This window comes from Haliotis cracherodii, unplaced genomic scaffold (assembly GCF_022045235.1).
Source record: "Haliotis cracherodii isolate W230 unplaced genomic scaffold, xgHalCrac1.p SCAF_3, whole genome shotgun sequence".
Taxonomy (NCBI): Eukaryota; Metazoa; Mollusca; class Gastropoda; order Lepetellida; family Haliotidae; genus Haliotis; species Haliotis cracherodii.
The window spans coordinates 63,227,386-63,242,505 of NW_027266286.1; the positions used below are offsets into that span (position 1 = coordinate 63,227,386).

At 40.0% G+C, this 15,120-nt stretch overlaps 1 protein-coding gene across 1 annotated transcript; it reads right to left on the reverse strand.

Moving 5' to 3' along the window:
- Positions 1 to 6,880: 6,880 nt before the first annotated feature.
- Positions 6,881 to 13,264, reverse strand: LOC139473582 (alpha-L-fucosidase-like). Its single transcript, XM_071256238.1, has 7 exons — positions 12,893 to 13,264; positions 12,425 to 12,531; positions 11,981 to 12,111; positions 11,318 to 11,451; positions 8,466 to 8,563; positions 7,817 to 7,949; positions 6,881 to 7,055 (listed from the first exon to the last, which is right to left on the reverse strand). Exons 1-7 carry the CDS (start codon positions 13,258 to 13,260, stop codon positions 6,881 to 6,883), a joined length of 1,146 nt encoding a protein of 381 aa, XP_071112339.1. The 5' UTR covers positions 13,261 to 13,264.
- Positions 13,265 to 15,120: the final 1,856 nt, after the last annotated feature.

Here is a 15,120-nt window from a genome sequence, read left to right on the forward strand (position 1 = left end):
CAGCTATAGCCTGTTCTGATTATCTGAGCTTCTTGATGATCTAGCTGTGACCCACTGTGAGCCAAACTTAACTGATGAAGTGAACTGTGTTCAGCTTAACAGATATGGCTAAATTATTTGATGTGAACTTAAATCACTGATTACTATACTTTTCCAAACAGACAAATTGAGTGAGTTTAAAATAACTGGTATATGCACTGTATATATATGGAGGTGCCATTTGAGAATTTATTTATTAATTTAATCCCCCTAAAACTACTCCAGGCACTACTCAAACTATACAATATCATCTACCTAAACGGACAGGTTCCTACTCCCTGGAAACAGGCCCTAGTCATACCAATCCCTAAACCTAATAAACCAGCTAATCAAGCTAACTCATATAGACCAATATCCCTAACTTCAAACTTATGTAAAGTAATGGAATCAATGGCTAAAAATAGATTACAACATTACTTAACCCAAAATAACATCATAAACCCAGATCAAAGCGGTTTCACTCCTGGCCGCTCAACCCTAGATAACCTCGCCCGACTAGAACAAGATATTAAGACAGGACAACTAAATAAACAATATACCACAGGCATCTTCTTAGACTTCTCTAAAGCTTTCGACATGGTATGGCACGATGGGCTAATACAAAAACTTAAAAAAATAGGACTCAAAGGTCAGATAATAAACTACATCCAGGACTTCCTAAACAATCGTAAAATAACCGTGGGTATAGACCAAACTCTATCGGACCAATGTCCCCTAGAAAATGGTACTCCACAGGGCAGTATCCTCAGCCCCACCCTCTTCAATATAATGATAAACGATCTATTCGAGGGCCTATCCCCTAAAGTAAACACATCAAAATTCGCGGATGATGGAGCCATCTGGATCCGCACTAAAAGCATGAACATGGTCCAAAATTTACTCCAAAAATCTCTTAATAAAATACAAAAATGGGCTGACAAATGGGGCTTCTCCCTTAACTCAGAAAAAACAACAGGAATAGTATTCAAACATAAAAACATGAAACCCGCCTCCTCAATCCTCCAGCTAAACAATCAAACAATCAAATTTCAAAAACAAACCAAATTCTTAGGACTTATTTTCGATGAACATCTCACCTGGGATGCTCACATCCAAAACCTAACAACTAAATGCAGTAAAGACCTAAACACCCTAAGATGCCTAACTGGCTCTAACTGGGGAGCATCCAAAGATACCCTCCTCTCTCTCTACATATCACTAATTAGATCAAAACTAGACTACGGCTGCGCCATATACAACACCCTAAACAACTCTCTATCTAAAAAACTTGACTCAATACAATATCAGGCTCTCAAACTCATTACACGCACCCAACATGGCACCTCCTACACCTCACTTCAGGCCTTAACAGGAGAAATGCCACTAAGTCTACGCAGGGAACAGCTAAGCTTAAATTTCTGGGCCGCGTCCCAATCAAACCCTCTCATCCAAAACTTAATAAACCAAAACATCAGCCCCAAAAACCAAGCTCTAGCTCGTAAACATCCCTTACTTACCCCAATATCCCAAAGAATAACAAACTACCTAAATGAACACCAAATTAAAAATCTTAAACAAAACTGCAAACAATCAAATATCTTCACCCCTAAACTTAAAATACCCAAAATAGACACAACACTAGCCAGCCAAATAAATAAACAAACCGACCCAAACATAGCTAAAACTACCACACTAGCATACATACACGAAAATTGGCCAAATTGGTGTCACATTTACACGGACGGATCCTCAAATCCGACCTCCAAACACACAGGTTTCGGAGTCCATACCACACAACCAACTAAAACCACACAATCCTTCCGACTCCCAAACAACCAATCAATATTCACGGCAGAACTAATGGGCATGGCCTCAGCCCTCCATAATCAAGAATCCAAAAAACACAAAAAAATCCTAATACTTACCAACTCCCTAAGTGGACTGCAAGCCCTCCAAAACAAAAATACCAAAAACCGACCTAAATTAATAAATCAAATACTTAAAAGCTCCAACGACCTAACTAAGGCAGGCAAACAAATAACCTTCTTGTGGATACCCGCCCACGTAGGAATATACGGTAATGAAAACGCCGATAAAGCAGCTAAACTATCCCTCAAAATCCCAGAAATAAGCTTAAACTTACCCATCTCAAAATCAGAAAGTGTACACAAGCAAAAAATCACAAAAAAATGGCATAACCTATATCTAAACTCAAATAGCCAAATCAAAAAAGTGCTCAGCAAACCACTAACCAAACCAAAAATTCTCCATCCATCAAAAAAAATCGACAGAGTAATCACTAAACTCCAAACAGGACACACCAACCTAAATAACCACCTAAAAAAATTTAAAAAACACACTACAGGTAACTGCCCACACTGCAAACAACCAGAAACCCCAGAACACGCACTCATCCACTGCACACACTACCTAACACATCGAACCGCATTACAAACCACCCTCAATCTAAACAAGGCTCTAACTCTAGAAGAAATACTAAACCCACAAAATAAACTAGAAAACTTCAAGGCCTTGGGCGTATTCTTAATAAAAACGGAACTAATAAAACGCATCTAAAAACACAATAACCTACCAAATCAAAATCACATAAACAAACAAACATCCACCATACCCAGCTCCCTTAGTTCTCCTCCCCAATCCCATCGGCATCTATTCCAAATCTCAAAATTCCCAAATTCTATATAAGCAACCCCTAAAACCCCCCTCTTGGGTTGCACAGACCACCTTCGCCCCTTTCGGAAACACATTAAATGGCCTGGCCGGGCCCGTGTGCGAAATACGCATCAGTCGGAAAGCGCACGTTAAATCTCCAAAGTAAGTAAGTAAGTAAGTGAGAATTTATTGCAAAATGGCAAATGCACAGGTTAACGTTAAGTTCATCCTTAATTCGTGAGGTGGACAGAGTTTAGTGTATGGTGGACACAAGTTCAGAGTCAAGACAAGAAGACGAGACAGTGCACTGGAGGTGTTATGAGGCTGGATGTCCTGCAACCATCAACACTGCCAACAATCTCATCACTACCTACAGGAACATCCATAACCATTGATCTTCCCGATGAAGCCAAGTTGAAAGTCGACGTCTTCCTTGCCTCCATGATAGATACAGTTCAAGTTGACCCTAGGCTGGTGCCTAGTATCTATCTGGAGTTAGAAACTTTGCTGATTATGTCACTGAGCAGTGGGTAGAGGGCGGTGAAAGACTCATGTGGAACCACCATGATACCATCGGCCCTAGAACAACTAACATACAAGGATGGCATTCCAAGAAGTTGAAGTTCGCTGCCTGCCACCCGAAAGTATACACGTTCATCAACATGATCAAGAATGAACAAAACTGTACAGGATTGACCATCATGCAGTTACATCAAGAAGGCCCATCCAATTGCCAATCATTGATGTCATTGTGAAGGTCCATCCAATTGCCAATCATTGATGTTATTGTGAAGGTCCATCCAACTGTCAACCATTCATGTCATTGTGAAGGCCAATTCCACTGTCTACTATTTATATCATTATGAAGGCTCATACCATTTTAAAACAATTTATGTATGTCATTTTGAAAGCCCTTCCCATTATAAACCATTTCTGTCATTGAGATGGATTATCACATTTTCAACCAATTATTTTATTGTGAAGGTCCATCCAATTATCAACCATTCGAATCATGCAAAGACTCGTCCTATTATCATTTTAGGTTTCTAAAGATTTAATATGTGTCTTATGTTGAACAAAAAAACAAACAAACAAGAAATAGTGCTCATAATGTTTATATGTATGTAGTCAAGGTAGCATTAATTTAATCAGAACAACTTTCATTTGTCACACAGGAAATGTAACTTAAATAACATGTCTATGTAAACCCATTCCATTCTGAAGGTTCATCCCATTAATCGTCAGCCAATTATGTCATTGTGAATGCCCATCCCATTCTCACAAGTCAACCATATAAGTTCTTCCATAGACTTGTTTGGTTGTCAACCATTTATGTCAGTGTGAAGACCCATCCCCACTGACATGGCATCTGGTTGACAGGGATGGGTGGGATTGTGATACTGATTCCTTTGGGTGAAGCATGCTGCCAGGAGAAGCTTCCAGTGTACCCAAGGAGGCTGACTTGTGTTCCATTAGTTGGCAAAGCTGACCCAAGGTGGAGTTGACCTGGTTGTGGCCAGTTCAGCACAATGGCGTACACGATCCCAGCTCTCTGTGTGTACCTGAAGAGAGACAAAGCAAGCGATTTAAACCTGAAAATCAAAATCAGGCTAGAAAGGAGAGTAGGTTGGGTGGGTCACTTGTTAGGTTGATACACAAGTTAAATTTGTTGTCAGAAAACGAGTTGTAGAGAACAGTCCTTGTTCAAACATCAATGGAACTAAAACTAAATTACTAGGCAGTTACATGCTCTTTTTCCACTATTGTGTTTACTGTAAAAAAATACTTTAAACAAGCACAAGAAAATTGGCAGCCTTAGGATCAGACTAAGATGCAGTTTTTTTCTGCGGATTCTGTGGGCATAGTGATTTGAACATTTAGAAATACCTTGGCAAAGTGATCTTAGAGGCTTGACTGTCCTAAGTCTGTGTTGGAGTATAGAATTGTGATAGTCTTAATGATTAACTCACTTTGTGGATCTGGGCCCTCCAAGGTGATTTATGTAGGATTGAATATGAAATTTTCTGTTTTCTCTTCATCAGTCATTTGTGAAGGTGTTGAATATATAAAGTACCTACGACACACCTGGTGCGACTGTGTCACTCTGTGACAGGCAAGGTGTTGAATACATAAAGTACCTACCAACCTCCTGGTGTGACTGTGTCATTCTGTGCCAGCCAAGGTGTTGAATATGTAGTGAGTGAGTGAGGTAATGCTTTACGTCACATCGGCAATATTTCAGCCATATCGTGACGAGTGTTGAATATATAAAGTACCTACGACACACCTGGTGTGACTGTGTCACTCTGTGCCAGGCAAGGTGTTGAATACATAAAGTACCTACGACACCTGGTGTGCCAGGCAAGGTGTTGAATACATAAAGTACCTACCTCACTCCTGGTGTGACTATCATTCTGTGCCAGCCAAGGTGTTGAATATATACTTAACCGCAAAAGAAACATCACCCCAAGTAACATTGCATGAAAAGTTGTCATTTAAATAATTGGGTAATTTTTTTTAAAGTTTCTAAAATTTAACATTAACTTGTCCGAAAAAATGAAATTTGATGATAAAAAAGCAGAGCAGATGACAAACTGCCCGGCAAGTAGCCAATACATTTCAAGTCCATCTTCAGTGGGCAACACAGCACCAGCATTGGCACCAGCATGGTGTGACTGTCATTCTGTGCCAGGCAAGATATCAAATACATCAAGTATCTACCACACTCCTGGTGTGACTGTGTCATTCTGTGCCAGGCAAGATATCAAATACATCAAGTATCTACCACACTCCTGGTGTGACTGTGTCATTCTGGGCCAGCCAAGATGTTGAATACATAAAGTATCTACCAACCTCCTGGTGTGACTGTGTCATTCTGTGCCAGGCAAGATATCAAATACATCAAGTATCTACCACACTCCTGGTGTGACTGTGTCATTCTGTGCCAGCCAAGGTGTTGAATATATAAAGTACCTACTGTATATCGCTGTGTATAAGGCGACCCCACGTATAAGACGACCCCCCTGTACACGCCTTCAAAATCAACCCAAAATCCTATACTCCGTGTATAAGGCGACCCGGAATGAAGCATATCACAAGTGCGCACACAAACCTTATATATGCAATAAAAATAGGTTTATCTTGCGTTGGTTTTTTCTACAATGATAGGTCGCGTGTGTAACTCCAGCACACGTCGCCATTTTGTGTTTACACGGTACGACACCAAATTGGTGCCCATAAAATAAAATTCATTTATGAAGTAGTAACATATAAAAGACAATGGTGAGTAATTTAATCGCCAATTAACTATGTTGTAACTAACTAGGCTTATGTTTGCTTCACATTCAGCATGTTTATTCCACAATCACTTGTACACACTGTCTCCAACACTTGTTAATACAACTGTAAAAACAGTGGGAATTGATTTCAGCTTCACCGGTTATCACATGTTAGGTCACATGTGCAATATGCAAATGCTTACCGGTACTTCCGGCTCTCTACTCAAGGATGTTGATTGTTTTACCGTGTCAGGTGGTTTGAAAATCTGCATCAAGGCGAGGGTCATTTCAACTTTATTTGCAGAAATTATTAAACTTTATTCAAGGAAAAGAGATACAAATCATCTTTATGTATGGAAATAGTTATTGGAACAGTTATTTAGGACGAAATGCGAAGTTTTATTGTCAAATGCTGGGCTGGCTATCGGACGCCGGTTGATATCGCCAGCGGAAAAAAATGTGAGATCTTCGACTCCATGTATAAGACGACCCCCCTTCTTAGCCCCCTCATTGTAGGTACGAAAAACTCGCCTTATACACAGCGATATACGGTACCACACTCCTGGTGTGACTGTGTCATTCTGTGCCAGCCAAGGTGTTGAATATATACTTAACCGCAAAAGAAACATCACCCCAAGTAACATTGCATGAAAGTACCTACCACATGCCTGGTGTGACTGTGTCATTCTGTGCCAGCCAAGGTGTTGAATACATAAAGTACCTACCACACTCCTGGTGTGACTGTCATTCTGGGCCAGCCAAGGTGTTGAATACATAAAGTACCTACCAACCTCCTGGTGTGACTGTGTCATTCTGTGCCAGCCAAGATGTCGAATACATCAAGTACCTACCACACTCCTGGTGTGACTGTGTCATTCTGTGCCAGCCAAGGTGTTGAATACATTAAGTACCTACCAAACTCCTGGTGTGACTGTGTCATTCTGGGCCAGCCAAGGTTTGGAGGCGTAGATGGCGTCCCCATTCACCTTCAGCCATTGTCCCATCTGACGCAGTCTCTCTTCATAGATTGGACTTATCGTGCCATATTTGGTTGGCCCCACATTGATCAGCAGGTTCCCTCCACAGCTGTAAATGAAAATAGGAGTATAAATGTTTTAATTGTTATGATGCATATGTGGGGCACAAGTGGCCCTTTTGATTAAGCTGTGCAGAGTTGCATCCCTTAGTGATGGCAGAAACCCAGAAACTGGGTTCAAGTCCCAGTCCTGATAATTTTCTTATGTTTGGCAGCACCAACTCATCCTTGTTGGTTTCACCAAAGTGGTATCATCTACGACCCCGACCACCTTGGGGGGTATTCAGTGTTCTAGTCACTGACATACTTTTCTTAACTCACTCACTGATACATGTGCTTGTCATAAGAGGCGACTAACGGTATCGGGTGGTCAGGCTCGTTGACTTGGTTGATGCATGTCATCGATCCTAATTGGGTGGATCGATGCTCATGATGTTAATCGCTGGATTGTCTGTTCCAGACTTGATTATTTACAGACCTCCGTCATATACCTGGATTATTGTTGAGTGTGGCGTTAAGCAACAAACCAACAGTGACATATGGAGTTTCCGCACAATTTGTGCAATTGTACCTTTGACAGTGTGGGACATTGGTTATAATATCAACCATGTGTTCTGTTAAGGCTCATTTGATGCACACCTTACATTCTGAGCAGACACACCATTGATGCTCAGTAGGCACACCTAGTGGTCTCATCACATTTTTTGTAATTGTACCGTTGACAGTGTGGGACAATGCTCATAATATCAACCATTTACTCCGTATGTCACATTACATTTATATTTGTATCACTACAGTTTTAGTGTACAACCTGACAGTCTCAACCAGCAGTGCTATAATCTTGTCCATGGTCAGATAATCATCCAAGACAGCCTCGCGACGGAATCCCCACGATCCCCTGTCAATTGTCATTGCATTCTCCCACTTTCTTGGCTGAAGTACTCCTGTAGCATGTAAGAAGAATCAGCTGTAGTGTCTCATCTCAAGTGTTCATGCATGCAGTCATGGTCACAACACCATTTGGAAATCAGTGAACAGACATTATTCCGAAATAAAGGTGAATTGATGAAATATTTTGACTTCAGAATTTACAGAATCTATTCATCAACTGGAATTCAGTAATCACAGTCTACATACAATTGCATTTGGCACTCTATTGTAAGCTTCTTTTTGTTTGACTTTTCAATAGACATCATCAATGTCAGTTCCAAATCAGGTCAGTCTTGGAAGACACCCTACTTGTTTGTATAATTTCTTCATATGAGAGGGATGGAGGGTAGTCCAGTAGTTACAGTGTTCACTCATCACACTGAAGGCCTGTTCTATTCCCAACATGGGTACAGTGTGGAAAGCCCATTCTGGGTGTCCCCCTACCATGATATATGCTGGATCATTGCTAAAAGCAGTGTGAAACCATACTCACTCACTCACTCTTCTTGTTAAGTATTTTAGATTTTTACCTGGATTGTACCTGTCTGAGCATGTCAAGAACCCCCCATGATGACAGGCATCCCCTTTTCCCCATCGGTCATTGGTGACAACCTTATCCTTCACTGGGCTGCAAAGAGAAACGATTCAAGAGATTGATGTGCTAGAGCATGTTGCTGTGATGGGTTGTCTTGTCTTGTCCCAGTCTCTTGTCCCAAGACTTAAGCTACCGTATGAATATATACGAGGGGTGTTCATTAAAGATTTTCCCTGACCCACTTCCGATGGACCTAGTGGAATGAAACTTGGCATAGGTATTAGTCTTTCTCCACATAAGAACCACCAAGAGTTACACACTTCTCCCATCGTTTTATGCAACTATGGAAACCTCGCTTGTAAAAGCCCTCATTTTGCATCTCAAACCAGGACTTGACTTCAGAAATCAGTGTTTCATCAGCTGTGAAACATTTTCCCTTAAAAAATGACTTCATGGTTGGAAAGAGGTGGAATCAGATGGTGCAGGGTCAGGAGAGTAAGGAGGATGTGGAAGGATTTCATAGCCACAGGACCGCGCTTCTGTCTGGGCAACATGAGAGTTGTGTACTGGAGCATTGTCTTGCAGGAGACGGACACCCTTGGTCAACATGCCACGCCTCTTAAGCTTGATACCGTCCTGCAAATCCGCAGCAGTGAAGCATAATAAGCTCCTGTAATTGTGGTACCCTTTGCCAAGAAATCCATCATCACTACTCCGTGCTGGTCCCAAAACACCTTGAGCATGACCTTGCCTGCAGAGGGTTGGACGCGTGCCTTCTTTGGGGGTGGTGACTCCACATGCTTCCATTGCATCAACTGAACTTTAATCTCAGGATCATAGTGATGGACCCATGTTTCATCCTGTCTGATGAGTCTGTCAAAAAAGTTTGCCTGTTTTTTTTGGCACATGTCCAAAAGATCCTTTGAGCAATTGACTCGTTCCTGCTTTTGGAAAGGAGTGAGCAACCTGGGAACCCATCGTGCAGACACCTTATGCATGTTCAAATTGTCATTGATGATTTTTTCCACAGACCCTACACTGATCTTGACATCTTGTGCTAACTGGTGAATAGTTATACGTAGGTCTGCCAAAATGGCGGTCTCCACTTAATGGATAGTGTCCTCATTAATGGCTGAATGGGGGAGACCAGGAATGGCAGCTGTTTCCACAGATGTCCAACCACACTTGAACTGGCGATGCCAGTGTTTAACAACGTCATATGATGGGGCATCTTCCCCATAAGTTGCTCTCATTTCATCGAAAGTTTCTTTTGGTGTGCGACCTTTCAAATATAAAAACCAAATCACTGCTCGGTATTCTACTGGCTCCATTGTCACACCCTACTCGATCATAACACCTGTAAAAGTGGTAAGATTAATAGTTCGGTGCTGCAAATTCAGACATAACCCATAGATACATGTATCATTACACATGTGAAATTTCTACCAAATATGATAACCCTAAGTGGTTTAGGGGAAATCTTTAATGAACACCCCTCGTAAATATCGCTGCCAAAGCTAGAAACCTTATAATGCCAAGATTATGAACATATTTTTTTATTAAAATGTGCAAAGCTGGGAAATATAGTGAGGTAGAACAAACTGATTGGATTATTGGGGGCAATTTTGTAGGAAACCTTCATAATTTCTCTTTCCATCTAATTTCTTTGCTGTTAGAATTGGTTACCTAGGAGCTTATGTAAGACAGGGCTCCACACATACACTGGCCCACAAGACAAATGCCTGAATAAATCAGGGATGTGAAATCTCTGCGGTAAATCGCATTTTCTAAAAAAGTACTCTTCGGGGGGAAAAATCATCTTCCTGGTAAAAATATAATCAGATTTAAAAAAAAACACTCCAAAAAATGTTATCGAAAACTGGACAACCGTCGCGCAGATTGTTCTGTTTTCGATCAGAGCTTTCAGCATCATTGGTTTTCGGACATCTTATGTTTTCTATCACGTATACTTGCACTATAACGTGCGGTGTGGCATCACACAGAAATTGTAAATACACACATGATATCTTGTTTTTAAGATAAAATTGTCTTTTAGCCTATACGTGAATGAGATGTTTTACAGTTGTTCATATGATTAGCCAGAAAACTATGAATTTTTCTTCAGCATCAGAAAACCCATAACAAGGGAATATATGTTGTATTAATGTTTTATGTTTGCAATTGAGTTTGTTTGTTTTTTCAACAAAATGTAAGTAAGTACAAGGTAAGTTTTTCTCAATATGCTGCAACATGGGGAAAGGGTCAGACATTGCACACTTGTGACAGTTGTCCTTGTGTCTGGGGGATGGGGGGTGAAGTTTGTGGCAGTATTGCTCCCAGACCTGGCGGGTAGCCAGGTGTGCGGAAGCTATGCCTGAATTTTTAAAAGTACTGATTTAACCTCGAAATTTTACTGCATCTGCCATCTTTGTTTATTTGACTTATTGACTTTTGCCATTGACTTATTACATTTCTTGGTGTGAATGTTGTCCAAACTGCACAAAATTGCTTAAAATGCAATCAAATGTTGAAAATATTTCAGACCCCCCTAGACTTTACATCTTTTTTTCAGGAAAACCTGCTCACATCCCTGATAAATTATTTGGGAGAACTTATTTGTCTAGGTGGTGGTCAGTGTGACCATTAAGTGCTGGTCTTCTTATTTAGACCTCCTTGAAAAGAATGGAAGAACGTACACTTGTAGAATAGATGTGAAAGCTTATTTTGATGTTTGGGCCAGGTTCTGAATGAAGTGGTTGTCTAGGAACCCTGTGTTTTTTTCGGTACATTTACACAATATCACAAGGGAAGAGGGTGACAAGTATTTCCAGGACAACCACTGGGTACCTGTCATTGTAGAGCCAGGCCAGAAACTCCTTGGACCCCCAGTAGGTGTCTGGGGCCTCCCAGTCTCCATCAGACCACACAATGTCGGGTTTGTAGTTGTTCACAAGCTCGTACAGCTCAGGAATAGCCTTTTCCTAAAATTGATTTTAATGGTACACCCTATAATGACAATAGGTTTAATGCTGTGGTACAGTTCCAGATGAGCTCTGCATGACAGAAACAATGAATTCAAATAATAAACCAAGTAAAAAATGAAGTGACTAAGACTTGTAGACTTTGGTCTGTTTCTTGGAAGGATCAGAATGCTCAAAATGTCAGTGTGGCGTATCCGTATCAGCTGTTGCAGCAGGATTTCTAGTATGTACTAAAGTCTTTTAGGGAGGTAAGCTTTCCCTTTCCCGAAAGAGTGAGGATGGCTTTGCAACACTGGCAATATCATGGCAGGGACAACAGAAATGGACTTCACAAATTCTACCCCACCCATCAGTGATGAACTCAACTAACCTATGAACTCATCTCTGACCAATCTACTCAGCAACCCAAATCACCAGCCAAATCACCAACTGAAACCACTCATCTCATCTCGGCTGCCAATTCACTAACCCACTATAACCTACATTTCCCCACTGACAATCCTTAAATGACATGTTTAGTTAAGCTGACCTCAGCAAACCTGGTGGTGGTGTAGTTGTTGGCCTTGTCCTGTAGATAGAGAGGGTTGAACCACTCAAACAAGGAATGGTACAGGCCAAGGTGAAGATCCGTCTTTGATTTCAGTGCTTGAGTTATCTCACCTATTGATAACATTAGGCCTCATATTTAATACTTGGCTTACTGATTATCCATTCACAAAATTTTTGAAATAAAAATTTAATTTCCAAATACATTTTTTAGGTTGAAATAAAAAAGAAATGAATTGACAAAATCATGCTGCTTGGAGTTCAAGGCTTCCTTTACTTTTTATTCCACAGTTGAGAAATGTTGTTTTGGTGAATTAGATCTAAAAACATAAATAGGTTGGGAAAATGTTAGGAACTAGAATTAATTATTTGTTTACAGTCTGAAATATTGTTTATATGTTAAAATGAGTATTAATGTATGTATTACCAACAAGATCTCTCTTGGGGCCAACCTGCATTGAGTTCCAGTTAAAACTGACATTAGTCGGCCAGTTGCAAAACCCTCCATGATGTTTTGTTATAAACACAATGTATCTGAAAACAACATAAACTGAGGTGACATGGGATTCTTGTTTGAATAACAAAAAGAGTTGAAGGTTAAACTATGAAAGACAGTGCTGCAGCAGCCATTACTACCAGGCATGTTTTCATTTAGAATCATTGGACAACTTGAAATGATTAGTTCTAGGAATGCTACATGAACACTATACTTAAGGTGAAACATTTTTCTTGACTGTCTTGTGTGTATTGGAAGCCTTTGATCACATATAGTGTACATTGTCTAACATTTTATTTAATGATTTAGTCAAATTATTTGTCATGCAAATATATCCTTTTCTGTTCATTGACTCAATTATCCTGATACCAGGATTGTCAGAATATCATAATATCATACTTAGCCCCAGAAGCAGCAAACAATTCAGCCCAAGCTTCGGCATCATAAAACTCTGTCGTGAAGTCACGAGCGAAGTCAGCATAGGTGAAGTCTGGTTTATAGTTGTCCTGCATGTACTGCACATACTTTGGATTTTTTTGCCCTTGCCAGTATTCCCAAAACCACTCGTTTCCAAAACTTGGTACTGAAAACAGTCCCCAGGACACAAAGATTCCCACTTTAGCTTCATCATACCATGTCGGTAATGGCCTGGAATCTAGGGACTCCCATGTGGGGTCGTAGCGAGTCTCAGTCTTCTTGGTTCTTCCTGAACGTCCACATGCTAGTGTTAATGCTAGGAATATCAGGACAATGATCCTTGTGTCCATTGTGGATAGAGGACAGGTGTGTTGTGATCCTGCTTCAATGTTGATGATAACCTACCACAATCTTGTTGAATGACAGCTGATGACATTTGGTGTCTAAATGTTCAAGGTTAAAGATAGGCTAGATGATGATGAATGTACTTTTGCATGTATTAATGTTTGCTATAGTCCATAGGTTTACTTCAGCCAATCATGTGCCGCATATTAAGCCGCTCGGATGCATTCGTAATTCTTTTAGCTTGGTGATTGGTTGAAAACATAACAACCGCGTGTCAGACTAAAAATAGCCAGGCACATCAAGGGTATATACTTCAGAACGTGGTAACAGTGACCCGCGAGATCAAGTGACGGTGGTGCACTATATTATTGCGGTAGTTAATTTATAATGGATCGTAATGGGGCACACTTGCAAACTTATTAAATATGTGATAGGCAAAATGTTTGTTGTTCTTTGTTCAACTTTTATGAGACATAAATTAGGATTGATTGATGCTGATTTTCTTTACAGAGTTAGGTGAACAAAGTACCTGTCATTAGCGAATCTTACCGCAGTAAGGCTTTGTGGATTATGTGGTTTACATCACTTTCTGTTTTGTAATTTGCATAATCAGTATGCATACGACCGAGGCTGGGACAAGGGACCTCGTCTGAACAAATGGGTTCCTTTCTAATCAATTTCAAATGGAGGTAGGAGTAATTCATAAAAAAATTAACATGTGTATACTTGCATGTAGCCGTGACATACCGCAACGGGTCCTGTATTCGATCATGTGATGAAATATATCGTGCTTAGACTTGCATACGTAAACAGTCAACAGGGTGTGTCGATTACGAGATTTATCGATACCGCGATACTGTATATGATAAAAAATAAATGTGAACACTTGAATGTAAGCATTGTTTGTATTTAGCGGACTCTGAAGATTTAGTTTGTCTACAACAGACTTCAGCTGTTAATAATTCATTCTTTGGTGAGTTAAATTAAGAATTGCAAAACACATTTTGCCAGAACAGTTATCAGTGTAACTGACATGTTTAAACATTTATAGCACCTGAAACATGTTGACTAGATTGATCAAGGAAATCCTGGAACCTGAATACACTCTTACTAAAAAGATGTTTGATATGCCAATTATGTCATGACTCATTGATGTAATTGTCACAGTTACGACACGTACTCACTACTCAGTACAGTAGCATCAGAACAGCCATTGAACTTGACTGAATCCATAAACTTCAAATCATTGGTAGATCTAGATATGCTAGGCTATGACAAATGTCTGTCCCAATGACCCCTTTCCAATGGCTGATGACCCGGCCGTGTACTGCCTTTTCATTTACGAAGTTAGACATTAACATGGATAATTTTGTGTTAAAATATTCATTAATATCAAATTTCTTTTTAAGAAATTGTTTGTGCCTTGAGAGTATGATGCGTCCTGATGTGAACCTTTCTCTCACTTTGCCTGTTTGTTGATATTTTGCAGTTGCGAAAATAATTCTGATTTTTCACAACCACTGTGTTGTTATGTTACAGTGCTATAAGTTGGACCCATTCATTTTTGTTTTGGAACCCTAATTTTATGATGAAGTGACCCCAAGAAAATTTAAGACAGAGCAGACACGCTAAGAAAGCATGATGTCTACTGAGTAGAGATTCTTCCAGGTGACATATTACAAATTTGTAGTCAATGGAAATATAAACCATTCATTTAGAGGGTAATTTTAGACTAGGTAAAATTTGAACACAATGCCATTTCAAAAGTGATCAAATGTAACAAATGTTACATATGGGATAAAACTTTCTTAGTAAAGTACAGATTCTCATACTTTCTTGGGTTGAATCCCATATGGGATTCGTAA